A 21,939-nucleotide genomic window follows, 5' to 3' on the forward strand; every position below is an offset into this window, starting at 1 on the left:
GAAAACGAGGACAAAGAACTTCGAAGCGACAAATTTTCGATGAATTTCGCGGCCGATTTCCGCGCTGATAATCGTTGAAGCGACGTCTATCGAGATATCAAGGCGGACACGTATAAGATATAAGAAGAAGAGGGAACGGCAGTCAGTGTTGTGCTGGATCTAGTTCTTGATCGTGCGAGAATCGAATACATTTACTAGACAGAGATATTCGAGGAACAAGGCGAAATGCGGTGAGGCAAATATTTTGATTCGCGCGCGGCCATAAGCTATCTGCAACAACAAATAATTCCTTCGCGAATAACTGATCGGTTGTAAATCGAATTTCACGTGCAAGTCTTTATTTCAATTTTCAATTTCAATGGAGATCACTTTTTTATCTAATAAAAATGAGAATTATATTGGGAGATCAGATGTTCGTCAAAATTTACCCCTCTGACTTAGGTCTTTCTTTTGTAACATCTTTATAACAATTTCTTATAATGTTTCTTACAGTAACATTTTAAACGATACATCTTTGTAACGATTTATTACAATTCTTGTTACGGTAACATTTTTTTAAAGGACACATCTTTGTAACAATTTCTTGCAATTTTTGTTACAGTAACATTTTTTTAAAGGACATATCTTTGTAACAATTTCTTACAATTTTTGTTATAATAACATTTTTTTAAAGGACACATCTTTGTAACAATTTCTTACAATTTTTGTTATAATAACATTTTTTTAAAGGACACATCTTTGTAACAATTTCTTACAATATTTATTACAGTAACATTTTTTTAAAGGACACATCTTTGTAACAGTTTCTTACAATATTTGTTATAATAACATTTTTTTAAAGGACACATCTTTGTAGTAATTTCTTACAATTTTTGTTATAATAACATTTTTTTAAATGACACATCTTTGTAACAATTTCTTGCAATTTTTGTTACAATAACATTTTTTTAAAGGACACATCTTTGTAACAATTCCTTACAATTTTTGTTACAATAACATTTTTTTAAGACACATCTTTGTAACAGTTTCTTACAATTTTTGTTACAGTAACATTTTTTTAAAGGACACATCTTTGTAACAATTTCTTACAATTTTTGTTATAATAACATTTTTTTAAAGGACACATCTTTGTAACAATTTCTTGCAATTTTTGTTACAATAACTTTTTCTTAAAGGACACATCTTTGTAACAATTTCTTACAATGTTTCTTACAGTAACATTTTTTTAAAGGACACATCTTTGTAACAATTTCTTACAATTTTTATTAAAATAACATTTTTTTAAAGGACACATCTTTGTAACAATTTCTTACAATTTTTATTAAAGTAACATTTTTTGAAATGACACATTTTTGTAACAATTTCTTGCAATGTTTCTTACAGTAACATTTTCTCAAATGACACATCTTTGTAACAATTTTTTACAATGTTTATTACAGTAACATTTTTTTAAAGGACACATCTTTGTAACAATTTCTTGCAATGTTTGTAACAGTAACATTTTATCAAACGACATCTTTGCAACAATTTTTCAATGACTCTTAGCAGCAGCTTTTTAGTGACATATGTTCTGTTTGGTTCTCTGAATAACACAATAATTATTCATTTCAAAAAATGTCATTTTGATTTTGTTTTTGCAGTATTTGGCTACTTTTCACTCTCTTCCTGCTCATCGCGGTGTTAGCGTCCGAGACGTTCGCGAAGAAGCCTGGCAAGGATGTGGAGTCAAGAGGCAACCACGAGAAAAAGAAGAGGGACATAGCCTACACGAAGTAGGTTTTCGATGCAGCAGAGGAATTTGCACGGACGACAATTACGCAATTGTTTTCCACTTTCCTTATCTTCGTTATGGACTTTGCTTTTGTATCGATTCTCCGATACGCGATGAACTACTTGCGAGATCAGAACTAGTATCAGAATATTTAACACAGATTGCAATTGTTGCTATGTTGATAAGATTGCAATTGTCGTTAAGATAGAATTTCTTAAACTCTCTCACTGTTTCAAGTTTTTGAAGCTTGGTATTTAAACTTTGATATTTTGTTTCAGGGAAGAAAAATACAAGGGAAATGAGAAGAAGCTATCAAGGAAGAGGAAGAGCGCCCCCGAAGAAGAGACCGTTGAATCTGTCGCAGAAGAAGCGAAGGTCGAAGAATCGGGAAAGTACAAATCAAAAAATAAGAAGTTGAAGGATAAAGAGAACGTCGATCCCAAAAGCAAATCCCAAGAGGAGACACCGAAAGACAAGTCAAAGAAAAAGCAGTCCAAGTACTCGGTAAATACGCAGGACGTTCATCAGAAGAATTCCAAGAAGTCGAAGAAATCGAAGCTCGAAGAAAGGAACCTAGAGAGCGACAAATCGAAGCAGAAATCTGACAGCAAGAAAGCTGATAAAACTAACAAAGTAACGAAACAAGACAAGAAGAAGAAGCAGGAGAAGAAGCAGGAAGCGGAGGAAGCGCCCGTCGAGGTAGAAGTCGAAGAACCGAAGAAGTTGTCGAAGAAGGAGAAGAAGGCCGAGAAGAATAGAAAGAAGCGTGAAACGCAACCGGAAGAAGAGGCGGTCGATGCTCAGGAAGAAGTCGAACCGGAATTGGAAGGCGAATCGGAAAATTCGAAGGCCAAGAGCTGTGCTACACCGGAAGAGGCTGAGGACGCTGAAGAGGAATCCCAGGAAGAGTGCAACGAAGCGTGAACGTAAAAGTTTGTGTTGCCATTCGCGTGTCACAAGTTCGATCGAACCTGGACGTTAAACTCGGTTGATATCTCTTGAGAGGAAGATAAAGTGTCGCGTGTTATTATTAAATCGCATTTATTTCATTTTTATCTACATTATATCGATATCGTTCGCAGCCTATTTACAAATATCGGGTGTACAGATGATAACGAATAGACAGGGTGCAAATATCGTTCACGAGATGTACATACACAAGAATAAATACGTCTTTTTGTAAATTATCAATGTCTTTGACTCAAAGAGGTACAGCCTTGAATGTCGCGGTCCAACCGGTTCCAACGTTGTTCATTGACGAGATGTACTTCACGATGACTCGTTCGGATGCTGCTTCGAAGGACGATGGCTGGTCCTACGAAAAAAAGAAAGTTTAGAAATGTATCTTCGTTTATATCGGTTTATTGAAATGTTTTCTTACCCCTCCGCAGTAGGAGCGCGCCATCATTTCGTCTCCGTCCGAATCGATGTCGTATATATCCAAGGTATTGTAGCCGAAACAATTGTTGTTCGCGCCTATGTCGAACACAGGGAACTCCAGTACCACTTTCATGCCACGTGGCACGCTAATGTCCCAGGTGCATACCGTGTTGTTGCGATACTCGTTCGGGTACAGGGGCGACGAGAACGACCCGGCATAATTATACAGTTTACCACCGCATCCACGACCTGCAAAGTTCAATCTTCCTCGTTTTCGATGCTCTTAAAAACAGATATTTTGTGATTGTGTTACCGTGAAAGACCGAAATTGGAGAATGTCGATATTCACCGGTGTAAGTCAGATAACCTCCTCCTTTTTCGAAGTCGGTTAAAAAAAGGATATTTAGCAAATATTTCGGACATACACCAAGCGACTATGTGAATGTCGACATTCATCGGTGAATTCGCTGAAGATTCAGTCTTTCGGTCTTTCACGGTAACAATTACACCTAAATTGTTGAAGGTATACCTTCACTAGTAGACGTGAATGTGATATCGTAGAATTCATAGCTAGTGTGCCACTCGGTCCAAGAACGCAAGCTCAACTTGTTTCCAGTGCTGAAAATAGGACTCGGCGTTTCCAAGGAGCATAGTGATGCTATCAGCTTGCCGTTGAAGTCGCCATCAAACACCTGAATAAAATGGTCATAAGAGTTTTTAACCCCTTGCACTTATTTGTCAAGTGCGTCAGTCAGAACTAATTACAGCTACAATATTAATACAGACAAAAAAATTTGAAATGTTATTATACAATCGTTGACTATGCAAATTATAATTGGACTTGAACTTCAAATTGAAGCGTACTAAAACTTCGAGTAAAATTCATCACGGCCGAAATACGAGTACGTCTGACTCGTCAAAATAGTGCAAGGGGTTAAACTCTCTCTAGATTAGCATGTTCTAAACATCCCTCTTCCGCATTTGAAGAAGACTTGAAGAAGCTTACTTGCAAGGCGGATTGTGCGCATTCGTTCGGATCGTACAGCCTAAACTTGTTGAAATACAAGGAAATTGTATGATTAGCCGGAGCCGTGATCGTGATCCAACAAGCAGTGATGCCCTCGTGAATTATTCGGCCCTGTTCGGCAGTGTAATTTCGATCGCAGGATGAACTACCGTATTCGAGTTTGAAGCCTCTGTGATGGGTGCTGTCTATTTGGAACTTCACCTCGAGTTCCGAGCTATAACTGTGTCGAAACAAATAATTAATGCATTGAACCTGATCGAAAATCCGAGGCGAACTTACCTGTAGTAATCGTGAGGCAGCGTGCTACCGCAATATTTATGGGAAGTGGTGGGCGAATGGGTATCCTGTAGAAAACGCGATTTTAAAATCTTAGCATTCTCAGTAAATAATAATATCAAGATTCATGTGTACGAGTAGTACCAAATAGAGTAATTAAAGTTAAGTTTTAATTACCTCGAAATAAGAAGGATGATCCTTACTGCCGAACCACACAAGGTTCTCCCCGAAGCCCTCATCGATGTACTTTCGATTCTGCGTGAAAATCGCGAATAAGTAATTGAAGTTAACAGTTATTTTTTATTTTCTCATCAGACAATTACCATGGAATCTGTAATCTGAAGGTAATCGTGGTCGCAGGAGTTCGACTCGGGCAGATCGAAATCGAGGAACCGTACTCTGATTCTATCGCTGTTCATTTTCTCGCTCCGTAACATCCACTTACATTTCGATCCCGGTGGAGGAGGATTCGGATAATTCGGGGAGGTCAGTATATAATTCGTGTCGTTTGTTAAAACAGGAGTCAAAGCACACAGCGCTGAAACAATCAATTCGATTAGCAAGCGAGAATATAAACAACAATTGGTATCGATTTAAACGAATGGAAATAAATGTTCGCTCTATCGATTCACCATTGATGGTCTCCAATTTTCCGGTAATTCCAGCGCCTTCCAAGGTGCCATCGCTGTAAAACCGTATCCAAAGTTTGTTCGCAGTGGACATAATAGGGAGTGGAACTTGACTGCTGCAATATATGCCAATCAATTCGGAGAATGGTCCTTCGCCATCGCGAACCTAAATTACAATCGTTAGAGTTAGTCGCATTAATCATTCCAACTGTTGCAAGAATTGAATAGTTCCGAGATTTCGTTACTCTAAAGCTGACATACCTCGAGATAATCACCGCTGCATTTGTCCCCGGTGGAATTCGTAGCGTTTCTAACATCTATGCTGCTGATAGTGAATTTAATGCTCTTTCCATCCGGCGCTATTACTTTCCAGTGACAATCCTCCAGACTCTCGTAAGTCGAACCTTTTTGAGTTTTGAATTGAGTGGTAGAAGTCAAGCTTATATCTCCGCCGCAACCTGCTGCGGCACTCTTCACGAATAGCACCTACGATTTTTTAGAATCGACGATAAGTAGATTGAAAGTCGTTTCATTTTTTCATGTAATTAATATTACCTTTGCGCTGAAACCGTAGTTCTGGTCGTATTTGGAGGTTGTGCACTCGACAGCCATGGCATTGGTCGTGGACTTGATGACAGGCAAGTTATCCGACAGATCTCCGCACAATGTAACTAATTTATTTTCAGAATCCGTACTGTTACCGTTGTAAACTCTTACATTGTTCAACATGCATCTGTAACCATACAGTTAACACTCACGACTTATTTCACTACGCGAGTGTACACGTTTTCAAGATTCTAAACTTCAAAAGATTTGCCCTAAATATTTTAAAGTGGAAGTACCTGTAATTGTAGTCAAACACGAAGTGTTCAAATCGAAGCACGATATTCTTGTCCGGAGGTGCATAAATTTGCCACGTGCAGTCAATGCCTCCTATATACTCGTTGCCGTGCATTAAGGGTTTAATTTCCCCTGGTTGGGTAATCGTTCCGCCACAATCTTCGAGCAAGAAAATCAGCGATTAAATTTCCTAAGTCACAATTACCTCGATATGTTGCTTAAGGGGCGCGTCATTCTCATTTTTTCTGCGCACGCGTCTCCATTTAAGTAAATGGGAAAAAGATGCTCTCACGTAAGGTACCTTTTCTGGAGAACCAGAGCACCTACATGTACGCACGAGGTACCAAATTAAAGCTGAGGAGATGGCCGACAATCTGAGTGAAGTGACTTTTTTTTGTAGGCCTTCATTTTTTTTTGTAAACACTTCAAACCTAACAACTTACCTCAACGATCACACTTATGGCCAGTTTAAAAAAAATTGAAGGCCTACAAAAAAAATCCACTTCACTCAGATTGTCGGTCATCTCCTTAGCTTTAATTTGGTACCTTGGGTGTACATTTAGGTGCTCTGGTTCTCCAGAAAAGGTACCTTATGCGAGACCATCTTTTTCCCATTTACTTCAATGGAGAGTGCGCAGAAAAAATGAGAATGACGCCCCCCTTAACCCCTTCCCGTTGATCTATCAGATGCGTCAGTCAGGACTAATCAGGGCTATAATTAAACCTCACAAAGAAAATTAAAATGTGTGCATTTTATATTCAGGGATCCTTGATAATGCAACATATAGCTGCACCTAAATTTCAAGCTGAAGAGTATTCAAAATTTGAGCAAGGTTTGTCATATTTGAGTAGTAAGTGCGTCACGAGTCAAAGTACAGGAAGAGGTTAAGTAACGCAGAGCCCTCAGCGCAGGAAAATATCGAGATCTTATAGACCAGTCTATAAATGTACCACTAAGGAAGTAGTTGAAGGAGAACCCGCTCCGTTGCACATATTTGTCAGTCTTAAAAATGATCTCAATCCTATTGCGGTATTTAACCGCAGGTGGCATATCCTCTCCGCAGTACGTGTCCTCTCGCGACGAGTACATCAGCTCCACTTTGATCGTCAGATTATCGAACCGGCAGTCTCTGCGGCCTGAAATCAACACAGTGTTTTCCATATGCTACAAAGAGTGCTTTCGATCTTTCGCTTACTGCGCTCGAGCTGGAACGCCGTGAAGTCGACGATGATTTCCTTGTTCGGGGCGACGAGAGTGTAATTGCAGAACACGCTCGGCGGATAGAGATTTGGATACGCCGGCGATTGGATGGTCTTGGTTTTATCTGTTACTTCGAACACACCGCCGCAATTTTTGTCCCAAATCGCACGGAAACCGTCTCCTTGAACCGCCTCGTTCGAACGGAAAACCACCTTCATACGATTGCTCGTCGAATTAAACGGCGACGGTGTGTTTCTGCCGCACACTTTACCGAGTTCTTTCCACGTTCCGCCCTCGGTTTTGTTCACGTCTTTCACCCAGTCGAGTACCTGAATTTAAAGATTTAAGGAATTTTTATTCAAGCTCTCTAAAGATTCGGACAGAATAAAATGATGGATTTTCAAGGGCGCGAAAAATAGAGAACAGTATAGCAAAGAATCGAAACGTATAGGACAGAAATTTTCATACTAATAGGATAGTAAACCCGCGGTCCGTTTACCGGCAAGGGAAATACGACGGGGAAACGTAAAGTGTAAACTTCATTAGCATGCAAATTTCCCACGCACCTGCACGTAATCCTTCTCGCATTTCGCGCTGCTTTCTAAATTAAAACGATCGACGAACACCAGGCCGATGTGGTAGCCGCTATCTGCGTTTATTACCCAGGAGCATTCAGCGTTGTTGGGATATTGCGACGGGAACCTAGTAAACGCAATCAAAATATTTCTCCACTCGAACCTAGGAAATCTGATTTTTACTTACTTGGGCGACGAGATCTCTCGACTGTTACCGCGTAAAGAACCACCGCACCCGTTGTTCGACGGCTCCAGAACGAACTCGAAATCGTTCGGCTCTTTGACAGCCATGTACTCGATCCACAATTTATTCGTGGTGCCTGTTATGTTGAACGGCTGCTCGGCCCCGCAGAATCGAGCCATTTCTGGCGCGAACGGTCCTCCGTTTCTAAAATATTACGATAGTAGATTTTTCTTCTTATATTTTATATCTGTTTCGGCTAACCTGATAACGATGTAGTTGCTCTCGCAGCTGGCCAAGTGGAACCTGGTGAAGTGTAACTTTATCATTTCCCCGGTGTCGGGGTAATTGACGTGCCAGGCGCAATTAATGGGGAAGGATATGTTCTTCGGAACGCTCACGACGTGTGTTAAACCTTGCAAAATACCGCCACAGGGCTGCCATTCGTACGTCAGATTGAAGTCCATTTTTTTACCGTAGGTACCGTTCAGGATCTGCAAGAATCATTCTCGTAACGTCAGAAAATTTAGCTCGTATCCTCAACTTACGATCAGCTCGTTGACGGGCATTGGACTCCTCAGGTACGCTGGTTCCGAAAAGTTTCCGCAGATCATCCCAACACCTTGAAAACGTGAAATCATTAAAATTATTATTAATTATCGTTAAAGTTACATTATTAAAATTATAGAATTCTAAAAAGTTTGTAGGTACTCACCAGTCAGCGAGATGTACTGATGATAGTAACAGTGTTTCGTGAAAACGGAGTCACGTAGCCCGCCTATTAGGCCAGTTACCTTCACCGACAACGTTACTCCGGTGTTGTTGGTGTTGTTCACTAAACTCTCGGGTGCTTCTATGCTCCACTGGCAGAAGTAGGACGACTCGTTGAAGGGTGCAGTCTTTGGGGCAGACAGGGTGCCGTTCATCTGTTTTATCTCGTCTCCGCAAGCTGTCGATAAACAGATTCGTATGTTCGAGGTCTATTTACGGTTATACTGACAGTGGAAAGAACGATATATAACCGTCAGTGCATCGACGTGCTAACAAGATGTTAGATTAAAGTTTAACACGTTGGCCGTCAAAGTGAGAACTGGTTTGTCAGACATGGACACTTAATCTTTCAATTTGTAAATATATCAGAAGATCTTTTCATTTACTTTTCCTGTAAATAATTCATTTGCAGCGCCAGTCACGTGTCGGTCAACGTGTTAAGAATCTATTGAGCTTTTTCTGATTTCCCACTTTCTATTGTTAACATAATCTTTGAACAAAACTATAATTTATCGAAGGCTTAAGCTGCAGGTGGTATTGTAACCGCCGGAGAGTCATAAAACTTTCATCATAAATTGCACAAATAGCGTACGAGCAGGTATGGAAGCGTAGTAACGTAGTTTGAAACCACGACTTCCAACGGACGATGAGTAACCGATCATCATAGTGTTACTGGAGCTTCTGACTCGTTCTAGGGTCCCGTTTTGTCGCACCGCTTTTATCATCGATTTGAAACGGAAATCGTTGTAGAACTGTAACCCACAAAAGATTGTAATGTAGTAATATAACTATAATATCGAATGATCAATGAATAATACTGACTACAAGAGAATAGCCGATTCTTATGCGATCGGGGAACGCGTTGGTAATGTCCAAATCCAATATATCCACCACCACCTGGTAACCCTTTGGAAGTTTGATCCTCCAATCGCAGTATCTACAGAATCATAAAATAAATGACGGAAATGTCTAAATTAAAATGGTGATAAGTTTGATGTACCTTGAACGTGTCGCGACGTTGGGATATCCATGTGACTTGATGGTGCCTTGCATCGCAGTGAATTCGCCGCCACAAACTGCGACGAACAGTTATTATTTGGTAATTTCGAGATCAGAGTTTAGAATCGTGAGGTGTTACCTTCTTGAGTGGACTCGAACTTCAGACTGAATCCCTTGTAGGTGATGTAATCGAAGTTGTCGCTGTTGAACGTTACCAGAGCCTCGTTAGCGGCTGTTTCGAATGGCTCAGGTATCGTGAGACCACAGTACGTTCCGATCGGGGTAACTGGAAAATGAATTTAGACTTCGTGTAACCGTTTACGTGCAAAGATAGATTGTTTGAAATTACTCGTCTCGTTATCCGGAATTCTCTCGCTGATGATCACGTAGTCGGTATTCTTGCAGGTGCGGAAACCGGATGGAAGATGCATGTCCAAGAACTTGAACTGTATGGTGTGATCAGCCGGTGCGATTATCCACCAGACGCAAGTTTGATTCTTCGGGTAAAAGAATGGATAGTTGGGAGAAGTCACGACGCCTGTGGTTCCTCTGATTATTCCGCCGCATACCTCTGCAGGACCAAAAGATAATAACGAGTGATTCATTTTAAAAACTTTGACAAAGGAACAACAATTTGTATGTTAATATTGTTAAGATAAATCGAGACCTCCAACGCTGAAGACAGCTTCGAAGCCATTCGCCGGTTCGGGAATGTCCGTGTAGTAGTGGACATACATCATATTTCCGGTGCTGGTTATGCTACTCGGCGCCACATCCTTGCAGAATTTTCCGAGAACTTTCGAACTTTCCGTCCCACCGTCCCTTATCTCGACGTACTCCCGCTCGCAGCTGAAATTTCATTTATTCAAATTCGGTAAGAGATGGCGAGCTATTAGAAACTCACTTGGTGGTGGACGCTAGATCGAATCTTTCGACGAAGTGAATGGTTATCCTCTCCCTGTTGGGTGCGATCGCTGTCCAGACACATTCCGAATACGGCGGTGGGATGTTGGGATAATTCGGCGTGCGTATCTCCCAGCTTTTCTGTTTGTTGGTCAATATGAACTCTCCTCCGCAATTCATGCTCACCTCCCTGAAACAAATTTCGAATTTTAATTTAATAGCCGCAATAACCGTTCGATCCTCTCAATAACGCGAGTTAACCTATTAAAGTTCAGTATTAGCTGAACAACTTTAAGACTTTAATACCGCAAAGTCTTTATGCTGTACATTCTATAAAGGTTATCGCATTACGAGATTAAAGTGCTCATTACCTGTAGCTTAGTTTAAAGTTCATGTTACGTTTAGTGCCGACCGCCTTCACGTAAAGTCGATTGCCGGTCGTCTGAAGAGGAGCAGGCGTTACTTCGCCGCAATATTTCCCGGCGCCCAGTAAAGGAGAGTGCACATCGGCGCCATTCTTCAGCTGCAACAATAGACAGTTTTGTTACGCAAGATTATTGAGCGATAATTCGACAGAATCACCATTAGGTAGTTGTTGGTGCAGGTCCAGCTAGGTCCTTGTTGTATCGACATCTCCTCGACCTTCACTTCGATCGTTCGTCCAGGTCTCACTTCGACGGTCCACTCGCACGAGAATTGCCAGCTACGCGACGTTCTCACCGAAGTCGTATTTTTTATTTCGATCCCTCCGTTCGGTCCTTGCAACTTGCCACCGCAATCTAACAAGTTGTTATTCGTTTAAAAACAAGAATAACTAGGTCCAATTTACCTAGCGCAATCGATTACCTCGATAGACGTACGCGCTGAAGCCGGTTTTATTCAAATAGCTATCCGATTCGAATTTCACAGTCATTACGTTGCCGGCTACTACCGCGCTCGACGTGGAGTTCGAGAGACACAGTCGTTCCAACAGTTCGGCGTTATTGGGGGTCGTCAAAGCGTTGCCCGAGTAAACCAACAGATAGTCGGCCATGCAGTTGCTGGTCTCTTCCAAATCCATCGCGAGTATCCTCAGGACCAAATGTGTTCCAGGTGGAGAGGTAAACAACCAGCTACATCGGAGATTGGCTTCATAGCCATCCGGCCAACCGGGCGACTTGAAGTCGTAAGTACTGCTGAATTTGCTGTTTAATCCCACCTCCTTGCTGCATTTTGACACTGTACGAACAATGCCAAATTCAGTTTCGAGGCAGACGAGAAACGTACTGTGATTTTGCACCTACGTTCGGTATCCTCGTTTTTGACAAGCACGCTGTCTCTCGGTATCTGGATCCAGTTGAGAGCGAACCAGCTACCGTGACGGAAAATATCGACCGACAGCTCCACGTAGGCGACGTTACTGTTGGTGGTGACTGGCTCTGGAATATCGTGGCCGCAGACTTCCAGTAGAACTGGCGCTTCGTTGTCGTAACCGTCGTATATCTGATGGCCATGCAAATTCGTTATTAACCGAGAAGAGAGGATGAACTTGAAGAGGATGTACAATAGGAGAATATATTTATCCTCAGAACAGACGCGTTCGATAGCCAGTCATTTCGTAAGAGGAATACGAAACTATGCAGCAATTTTGAAATCGAAAGCGATAAATACAGTCTGTCCTATTAGATCCGAACTCACCCTAAGATAAGAAAAGCACGATAGGTCGGTGGTCTCTATGAACAGGCTCGTAATCTCAAGTTGAATGATCCAACCAAACTCGACATTGACTCGCCACCAAACGGACTCCCTTTTCCTGTACGGCAACGGGTACAGAGGCGATGTAATTTGTCCCGTGGGACCTGTAAGTTCGCTCCCACCCGTCAGAGCATACTCAGCCACGAAACCCTTTGCCACTTGGTCACCGTCGCTCTTGAACTTGATCCACAATTTGGACAAGGATTGAACCGGCTCGATGCTGGTCCCACAGGATGTGCTTATCAGTTTACCGATCCCGTTGTCCTCTCGGATCTCTAAATAATCGAGATCGCAGTTCTCGCTCTGTTGCAGCTCGAACTCGGAGAAAGTCAGGCTAAGCTTGTTCCCGGGGGAGTTATTTATTATCCATATGCATTCGGCGTGTAATGGATAAGGCTGCGGCCATCCTGGAGAGGCGATTTTTCCTTCGGACGACGTGTATGTGCCACCACACGCTGTAATTGATAGATTTCGCATTCGATAGACTTTATAGTTTAAAAAGATGGACGAAGTTTAGATTCGAAAGTTTTCAAATTTAAAAATCTTGATATCCACGAAGGAACTTCGAAACGAAATTCGTGAGAAGTTACCATTCGTGAAAATGTCCGGAACGTTTGAGAACCTCTGCGGAGTCTAAAAGCGTCCTATATGAAGCTGCAAACGTTTCCGGAAAAAATAACGCGGCCGGAGAGATATGCAACGCGTTTCAAAGTAACTTGTTTCCAATATCAAGGACATCGAGCGAGTTTGTTCGGTAGATACCGCGAATGGCGGACGATAAAAGAGAAAAAGAAGATCTTACGCATCGTTTACCTGAATTTAAGACCGAATAGGTGAGCGCAAAGTGTCCGGGGAAGTCGTAATTCGAGTACAAATGCACAGTGAGCGCGTTTCCTGTACTGGTTATCGGCAACGGTACAGCGTTACTGCACCATTTGCCCAGCGAAGGACCATCCAGTCCCTCTCCCTCGAACACCTCGATGTAATCCCAAGTGCAATCATCTTCGAAGTAGTCGAGGTCGATATCCATGTGCGTGAACGTTAAGGTGACGTGATCAGCTGTTATCAATCATTTGCATCAGGTTAACGATATCGAAGTGTTAATGTATCGAAAATTAAACTGTGGATGTTAGAGTAGACTGTCATATACCTCTGCTAACATCCGCAGTGTAATCATAAATATTAAAATAATTCTGGTAGAAAGAAGACGGAATAGGAAATGTAAGTACCAAGATCCGCAGCACTTATTATCCACGTGCAGTTAGACAGATCTTCAGATGTGGCGCCGGTGTAGCTTCCTACAGGTCTCAGATATCCTTGATCCTCCACGACAATTCGAGCACCGCAAGCTTTGCTATATTCAGCTTTGAACCCTTTTGCGGATAGCAAACTGTCGGTCCTCATCACTACCAACATCTCATTGCTGGTTGACCTGTAAGAAGGTATTTCTTCGTGCCGACAGTGGGTACCTAATAACGGTGAGTCTCTCGTTGCTCCATCGTATACCTGTCGCATGAACGCCATTTCATAAACATCATTTTCAATTTTTGCAATCTTTATTTGCAAACTCGGGTGTTAAGAAATGCACATTACCGCGACGTAATCGTCGGTGCAATTTTTGCTGTCCTCCACATCGAAGTCCTCGAAGGTGACTCTAACCACGTAATTCTTGTCCACTTGAATCAACCACTCGCAGTTCAGTTTGTGCGGATAATTCTGCGGATAATTGGGGGAGAATATGACTCCCGTGTCGGTGGTGAATTTACCGCCGCAAGTGATCGGTACGCTTCTGTAGCTGGCGTTGAAACCGCGGGCAGCGTACGTCACGTCCGAGTGGAATTTCAAGAACATTTTATTCCCGAAGCTGGTGTACACTAGCGGCTTCTCGGAATAGCAGATCTGGACCAATTCGGGCGCGGTCTCGTCCTTGCCACCGTAGATGGAGAGCTTGTCGAAGTAACAACCCTTTTGCTTCTCTGTGAAGATCTGAAAGTTCGGACTTCCGATAGAGATACTTCGAAGCAATTCTTGGTTGATTATTATCCCTTGAACGGTATCGTTAATTAGGGGTAATCGTGATCGTTAATTAGGCTAGCCCCTTCTTCAATCAATTGATCAAGCAACCCTAAATCTCCAAATTACGGTTCCGTTCAAGAGTTAAAAAAAATACCAACAGATACCAACATCGTGAATAGTCAGTTCGATGCTGTGCGAGTGATCGATCTCTATCAGCCACTCGCAATCGACGTCCATAGGGTAGGCGGATGGATAACCAGGTGACGTGAAGGAGTCGAAGGGCCTCGTCAGATGTCCACCGCAGCCGTCGACTAACCACTCCAACCGGAAACCGTTGAAACCCAGGAAAGAGTCGGTTACGAACGTCACGAACACTTGATGCTGAGACGAGTGAATTTTCGGTGGTATACGATCGCTGCCGCAAATCTTGGCCAACTGTGTTTCGGGAGTATCAAACTCGCCCTCCATCACTTCCACGTAATCGTACTGGCACGTGTCGTCCAGGTCGGTTCCTTCCAGGTCGAAATGAGAGAATGTCAGGTTGATTCTGTTCCCGATAGGTGCGTCGATGGTCCAACTGCAGTTCAAATTATCCTCGTATCTTTGCGGGAAGTTTGGCGACTCTATTACGCCGTAGAAGTCGTGGATAGTGACCTGACACACTGTGAACAAAATAGGTAACTGTATTTTCAAATTCCTAAATTCTTAGGAATTGCTATATTTCGAAATTTGTACAAAGGAAATTCTTGTAGAGTCCTATATTCGGAAATTTCACGTTCTCGTCTCCCTAGTTCGCGGATTGCTACGGTTGTAAGTTTCGGTATTCCGTAAGTTCTCTGTTCATTTCGGTAGGTGACCCAGGAGTAATCAACTCACGTGTTTCGTATTTGAGGTGGAAACCGCGTCCGGAATTGGTGAAGTCGCTGCGGAACCTTATGTTGACTATGTTGGATTTGGTCTCGATGACCTTCGGGTGAGAGTTGCTGCAGTATCTCTGCATGGACCTGTGATCGATGCCCTCAGAAATTTCGATGTAGTCGAATCTGCACTTGTCGTGATGTTCGAGCTGCAGGTCGACTATTATCAATCGTACCACGCTGCCCGCTGCCACCGCTATTCTCCACTTACAATCCGCTTGCTGCGAGTACGGCTGAGGGTAATTCGGGGACATGATATCGCCATTCGCGGCATTCAGATTTCCACCGCAACCTGGAACGTCGAGTAACATCATCGAGAACGTTACGAGAGTCGAGGAGGATCATCCGGTCATTGTGGAAATCGATATCGTTTGCGCAAAGTAACGACGTTGTTTGCTTACCTACGGTCGTGCTGTCCCACTCGATATCGAAGCCGCCGTACGATCTCGATCGATCGGCCACGAATTTCAAGTACACTTGATTGGTTTCGCTTATAATTTCCGTCGGGATGACTTTGCCGCAGAATTTGCCGATCAACGGCGATATTTCGTAGCCGCCGTTCCTGTATCGAGCATGCGATAACGACCGATCATTTACAAAATTTACCTCGTTATACTCGTTTTATGTGCCATTAATTGGAAGTCCTTCTTACACGATAAAAAGGCAAATAAACCTCTTCAAGAATGCTTATATGTGGACTCTTAGTCATCGACGTATATTACATGTGGGAGTGTATTGTATTTTATGTTTGATTAGTTGTAGAATGTTTGTATAGTTTGACAATCGTTGTGAAATTATATGTATGATTGCAAGTGTGAATGACGATTTATGAAAGGAACAGTGTGAAATGCTATGCGGAAGCAGTTGCCAGCGTTTTGAAAAAAGTGTTGTTGTTAGTTCAGTTTAGAAACGGAGGTTGAAGGATCTAGACGTACAAAACGCCGCGAAATACGAATTATAAGATTGTGCGTTTTACGATTTTACTACGTTTAAAAGTTCAATACGTTATCGTGTTCTTGTGCTCTTAAATAAAAGGATAGCTCTAAAAATTCTATTCCTATATACATATTCCTTCAACATTTATTTCTATAATTGCTACTAGCTAACTTTGAAAGTTCATCCTTGAAGAAACTAAAAGGTCTTGATACAGAAACATACCTGGCGGGAAACTAGTAATAGTGAAGTTGAAGTATTGATCGCAACCGTCTACGAACTTCGAACTATCAAACTAATCCGATGCTGATTTTCTGGATAAAATTTTACCTGATTTCCAAGTAGTCGAAGCGACAGTCACTGTGTGGTTCCAGATCGAAATGCTTGATGTTGAGAATAACCCTCTGCTTATTCGGCGCTTCGATTATCCACACGCACTCCTTCTTGTCCGGGTACTTTTTAGGATAATTCGGTGATCTGATCGCGCCGTTTAATTTAATGAAACGACCTCCGCAGACCTTGGACGTGTCGATGAACATGTATATCGCGACAAATCCTTCTCGAGTGATGGAGGAGTCCGAATGGAAAACGACGGTCATCGTGTTCCCTTGCGACATCGTTACAGGTGGTTTCGTCGCACCACAGAATCTGCGTAAAAACATGTGTCTCAGAAAGTCTACTAGTTGGAATTACGAAGATACTTACGTGCCTATCAGCTCCTTGTCAGGTGACAAGTAGTTCTCGTAAACTTTGACGTAGTCGTGTCGGCAACGAATATTCTGTTCCACAGAGAACGTCATCCAAGTGAGCTGCACCGCGTATCCTACCGGTGCTATCAACGTCCAAATGCAATCCTGGTCGTTCTCGTAGTGGTCATTTTTGGTAGGTGTCTGAATCGTTCCGCTGTTCGCGGTATACACCCCTCCGCACTCTGCGAAATTTCCATGTAAATAGTTATGACTAAAATTACAGCCGAAATAAATATTTCGATTCGTAAACTTTCATAAATCAAAGTTAATGGTAACGTACGAAAATTTGTGCGTTTGACGTTGGGTCGGAAGGGTTAATAACCGTGGCTATGAAAATTTCACCCTGGTGGGCGATAACTGCTACGGTTATAAAATTATGAGAGTGCAAAATACAGGGGAAGCTACCTGAACTCTGTAATCTACACTACAAAGGTTATTATTCAAGGGAGAGTATTGATTTTGCTCTCCTTGGAACGTGTTATTAGCAGCCCAAAGGTTAAAATCGTAACTCTCGAAATGGCGTGCATTAACGAATCCCCTAAAATACAACCCTTCGCACACAACTAAAAGCGATAGATCAGATTTAAATTCCTTTAAGCTGTCAATTAACATCCCTCGTACGCTTTCTTTCCGTAAACTAGCAAATACTCACTGCTCGGAATGGTGGTGTAATTGGCCAGAAACCGGCTTCCGTCCAAACAAGTCCAAGAAGTGAATTTCACGAACATGTAATTGTGCGTCGAATAAAATGGACGGTTACTGGCTTTGGGTACGACCAAGTCAAAATTGTCCAAACGCGAAGCGTTTTCATCCATACCATCGTGGATAGACATCGTACATCCTACCCTCAATCCTTGTAGACTCACGTCTAACAGATTCAACGCGATCCTGTTCGTGGGTGGTTGTTCTATCAAGTAATGACACCACTCGGTACCGTTGTACAACTCTGGGTACATCGGCGATTGCAACAGACCAGTTGTCTCGGTGAACACACCGCCGCAGTAAGTAGTGTAAGATAAGGCGAATTCGCCTTTCGGACCCGATGAGGAGGACTTGAAGACAATTAGCAACACGTTCGAGTTTGAATTGATAGTTGGAGGTAAGGTCGAGCCACAGTATCTTCCTATCAGACCAGACTCGCTGGTATCTCCGTCGAATATCTGCGAAAATTTGTGCGAGCGGTCAGACGTTTAGGAGGTGAAACTTCTGCTGGGGATAGTCTTGAACATCGATTCTCATGTTTAGAAGTTTGGTGATGTTCCAAATTTGGTAATGTTCATTTGTGAATAGGTAAGAAGAAGTTAAATAATTTATAGCACGACTCAGAGTAGAAAGGGTACAAACCTCGACGAATTCCGATTGACAACCGGTGGATTCAGACAGGTGGAACTTGGACCAGATTATCTTCACATGGTCGTGAACGGGCAGTTGTATCTTCCATTCGCACTCTACTTCCGTGTACGCGTCCAGAATCGGCGGGTTGCTAATCGTTCCGGTACGAGTGGTGTACACGTTGTTGCACCCGGGTATGCCTGAAGAAACATTTTGGACGCTTTTTAGCTGATAACAATTTAGTTTTGCGCTTTAAACTGTTCCTCTTGTAGAAAATTTAAGTCAGAACTTTTGTTTGAGTCTCCGGTTCTGTTATACGTTCAGCTTTAGTTTTAGTTTTGAATTTTAATCGAATCGATCGATCGGTTTGTTCTTAATTATCAACTCTCTACAGTGTAGAACATTTTAAACACCTTGTAACGTGCTAAACCACCGTGTTTCGAGAAGTTAATTACCTTCGATGGCGGAGTAGTGAATTTGAAAGCCAGCGTCCTGACCAGCGCTGTCTGAGTGGAAGTAGATGACAGCCTCCGAAGCGGGTACCACGAGAGGAGGAGGATGAGTGTGATTGCAATAAATTCCTAGTGTTTCTCTGTGTATAGTGCTTATCTGTGAAAAATTTCGTAAGTCAATGTAAGAAAACGATCGAATTCGTTTAGCGTCGTTACCTGCAGATAATCGTTTCCGCATGTCGGATGTTCCTCGAGCATTAGCTGACCAAAATGAATCTGTATTCTCTTGGATGGTCGAACCCGGATGTTCCAATAGCAATCCCTATTTGGTGGATATCGCCCCGGAGAGCCGGGAGAGCTTATAGTCCCGTAATCTTGCGTAAGTGTGCCACCGCAAATGGGCGGAATGCTGTTCCAGTGAAAAGCGAATCCGTCGTGAGAGATGCTGTTATCCGAATGGAACCAGAAGTACAAAGTGTTGTGGGAAGACACTATGTTCCCGTTGCCATGGGGGAAAGTATTGCCGCAAAATCTGCCGATCATCTGACTGCCGGCATTTCTACCGTCGTGTATCTGCAATTCATCGTTACAATCGTTGCAAATAGGTATTCAATTATCGATGCATTAAAAGACATCATTTCACGATGCACAAATGCAGTGGGCACTATTATGATTCATGACGATCTGACACTTAGTTATGTAACTCATGGTGACATAACTGCAAATTGAGAAACCAGAAGTCAATCGACATGCAATAACTTAATGCACATATGTCAACTACATCAGGAACTACATCAGATTTTGAAAATCGAACCTGCAGGAAATCGAACTTGCAGTCGGTCGATTGTTCCAGGTTGAATTTCGTGAACGTGACGTTCAGGACTTGCGTGTAATTGGTGACCAGCACCCAGGCGCAGCTCAGTCCGTGCTGATAAACATGTCCGCCAACCGGGAACTCCAAGTGGCCTATGGGATTTCGAGATAAACCTCCGCAGGCTTGCCGCGGTGTTTCGCACCTACTGCCAGTGTAGGTGGACGGACAGTCACAAGTGACTACGCCGCTTGAGAACACGCAGACACCGCTGTTCTTGCAAGGGTTCGGATTGCAGGGCTCTACTTGAGCGCTGCATGTCGGACCTGAAACGCAAAGGATACGTAATAATGTATAGAGATGCGGAGATCTGAAAATGGAGAGCTGAGCTGAAGAGATGCTGAGATGAAAAACAATTTACCGGTGAATCCAGGATTGCACACGCAGGTGAAGGATCGACCATCGGCAACGCATCTGCCATGTATACAAGGATTGCTGAGGCAAGCTGTGTGAACGGCTACATCCGTCGATGGTTGACACCCGTTCGGACCAATTCCATCGCCCACCATGCCGCTGGGACAGCGACATAACACGTAAGAGCTCGTGAGTGCAGCGTTTTCGATACACTTGGCCAATGGGTAACAACCGCCGTTGTTGATGGCGCAGCTTCCGACATAAACGCAGGTTATGCCATCGCCGCGGTATCCCGTTGGACACGGACCACACGTCCTCGAACCCTGTATCAGTGTTTCGGTAATACGGGAAGGAAACTCTTTCTGTGTAAAGATGAAACATTACCATCGTATTGATACATTGAACGAAAGGCGACTTGCTGCAGCCACCGTTGTCTGTCGCGCACTCGTCGATGTCCGCACAGTAGTATCCATTTCCGCTGTAACCTCGAGGACAGGAGTCGCAGAAGAAGGTTCCTGGTGCGTTGCGACACGCGACCCAGGGATTTACGGAACATGGTCGATGATTCGATGCGCACTCGTCGACGTCCTTGACGCAGGCTGGATTAGCACCGTCAGCCTCCCAACCCTGTCATGAAAGTTCACATTTTATTATGAATGTAAGTCCAGAAATTAAATATCCGATGCGTACTTGATCACAAATGCAAGTGTAACCGAGCAGAGAACCGGGTTTGCTCACGCAGACGCCATGGCCGCACAGCTCGTCGGAGTTCTGCGTATTGCATATGGAAGTTTTTTTCGTACAGTGAAGACCGTACCATCCGGAGGCGCACTCGCATCTAATGCAACGAAGATTATATTAGCAACGAAAGGATATTGAGAGAGAAATTGAGATACCTGTATGATCCTGGAAGATTTAAACAGGTGGCTCCATTCTGGCAGCCAAGGTCCGTTCCTAGCAGTCGTACGCACTCGTTCACGTCGACCATGCAGTTCGGTCCCTATGATAATCAGCGTTTAATATTGGATAATAATTGCTTCGAAAATTTGAAGACTTACCTCCCAGTTGGAAGGACAATTGCACTGATATCCCTCGTAGAGATCCTGACACGTGCCACCGTTCAAACAAGGATTGCTGGTGCAGTCGTTAACCTTCAGCTTCTGTTCTATCGATTTCACTTTGTCCTCCACTCGACGCACCTAAGAAAATTGCTTTAAACATCTCTGTCCGTTCTGCTCTCAACGTTTCGAAAGAGTACGTACCCGATTCACCAGCATACGAATTTTCATGGTGACACCTGGAGCAGACTGCGATAAATTGAATGATCGTCAGTATCTTCGGAAATAGCTGTTCGTCAGAGCAATCCTTTTTCCGAATGACACTTACCTGATTGGTGGACGTGGTGCCCGTGCTATTTGCTTCGCCGAATCCCTTCAGCGTGGCTATCCTTCTCTCCAAACCATCCGGTCCTTCCACGATCTGCGTCAATCGTTGCAAGTTCGATTCCAGCTCGGCCATATATCCAGTTCTCCATCTCTCGATCAAACGCGTGGCGCTTTGTGCCTGGAAGAAAGACCAATTACGGCGTTGGTCAAGGGGACCTTGTCTTACATCTCCAAGGATCAATTCGGTACCGTAGTCGCGATGTGAAGCAGATTAATTTCGTTCACGTTCACGTAACCGTCCCCGAGGATCTTCAGGGTGATGTTCCTATCCTTCGCCGCGGAAATGATCAGATTTCCATCCCTGGACTCCAGCACGGGTCTGAAACACGTTCAGAATTATGTCCTTTTTCTTCGTAGATTAATCAGCCAAACGGAAATTGCTGTTCCACGGAGTATCGGGTAAAGTGCCCAACCTTTCGTCCATCCATGCTGCACAGAGCCCTAGACAAGTTAACAACAGCCACTGCGATCTCGTAGCCATCGCAACGAAAATATGAAGTCGACGAAGTTTTATAATAGCATCTCCTGCCGGACGCTGCAATTGACTGTCTTCAACGAGATGTTCACCGTCGACTGCATCGGA

At 43.2% G+C, this 21,939-nt stretch overlaps 2 protein-coding genes across 2 annotated transcripts; one reads left to right on the forward strand and one right to left on the reverse strand.

Annotated features, from left to right (window-relative positions):
• Positions 1-76: 76 nt before the first annotated feature.
• On the forward strand, positions 77-2,958 carry LOC105661997 (uncharacterized). The gene is made up of 3 exons (XM_012281300.2): positions 77-230; positions 1,641-1,772; positions 2,050-2,958. The coding sequence occupies exons 1-3, from the start codon at positions 226-228 to the stop codon at positions 2,693-2,695; spliced, it is 783 nt and encodes a 260-aa protein (XP_012136690.2). The 5' UTR covers positions 77-225; the 3' UTR covers positions 2,696-2,958.
• On the reverse strand, positions 2,796-21,939 carry Cubn (Cubilin). Its single transcript, XM_012281283.2, has 52 exons — positions 21,770-21,939; positions 21,546-21,675; positions 21,298-21,474; positions 21,174-21,218; positions 20,970-21,110; positions 20,808-20,911; positions 20,602-20,749; positions 20,296-20,538; positions 19,919-20,234; positions 19,501-19,823; positions 18,903-19,259; positions 18,690-18,843; positions 18,247-18,434; positions 17,555-18,062; positions 16,859-17,084; positions 16,484-16,801; positions 15,622-15,782; positions 15,180-15,512; positions 14,472-14,965; positions 13,881-14,273; positions 13,517-13,793; positions 13,101-13,346; positions 12,231-12,742; positions 11,837-12,035; positions 11,400-11,771; positions 11,136-11,332; positions 10,925-11,076; positions 10,555-10,743; positions 10,318-10,499; positions 10,000-10,221; positions 9,790-9,936; positions 9,652-9,727; positions 9,474-9,588; positions 9,244-9,403; positions 8,596-8,829; positions 8,429-8,502; positions 8,145-8,374; positions 7,887-8,087; positions 7,691-7,826; positions 7,120-7,453; positions 6,875-7,060; positions 5,926-6,082; positions 5,639-5,816; positions 5,345-5,569; positions 5,087-5,249; positions 4,778-4,992; positions 4,632-4,709; positions 4,458-4,522; positions 4,158-4,398; positions 3,681-3,843; positions 3,153-3,400; positions 2,796-3,086 (listed from the first exon to the last, which is right to left on the reverse strand). Exons 1-52 carry the CDS (start codon positions 21,835-21,837, stop codon positions 2,973-2,975), a joined length of 11,115 nt encoding a protein of 3,704 aa, XP_012136673.2. The 5' UTR covers positions 21,838-21,939; the 3' UTR covers positions 2,796-2,972.

Source organism: Megachile rotundata, chromosome 7, assembly GCF_050947335.1.
Source record: "Megachile rotundata isolate GNS110a chromosome 7, iyMegRotu1, whole genome shotgun sequence".
Taxonomy (NCBI): domain Eukaryota; kingdom Metazoa; phylum Arthropoda; class Insecta; order Hymenoptera; family Megachilidae; genus Megachile; species Megachile rotundata.

Excerpts from the sequence above, each read along its gene's own strand:
- LOC105661997 (XM_012281300.2), top strand. Across the intron at positions 1,773-2,049 it reads AGGGACATAGCCTACACGAA|GGAAGAAAAATACAAGGGAA; the intron begins GTAGGTTTTCGA and ends ATTTTGTTTCAG.
- Cubn (XM_012281283.2), bottom strand. The coding sequence starts at position 21,837 with ATGGCTACGAGATCGCAGTGGCTGTTGTTAACTTGTCTAGGGCTCTGT. Across the intron at positions 19,260-19,500 it reads GCAAGTTCGATTTCCTGCAG|ATACACGACGGTAGAAATGC; the intron begins GTTCGATTTTCA and ends GATGAATTGCAG. Across the intron at positions 9,728-9,789 it reads GTTCGAGTCCACTCAAGAAG|TTTGTGGCGGCGAATTCACT; the intron begins GTAACACCTCAC and ends TGTTCGTCGCAG.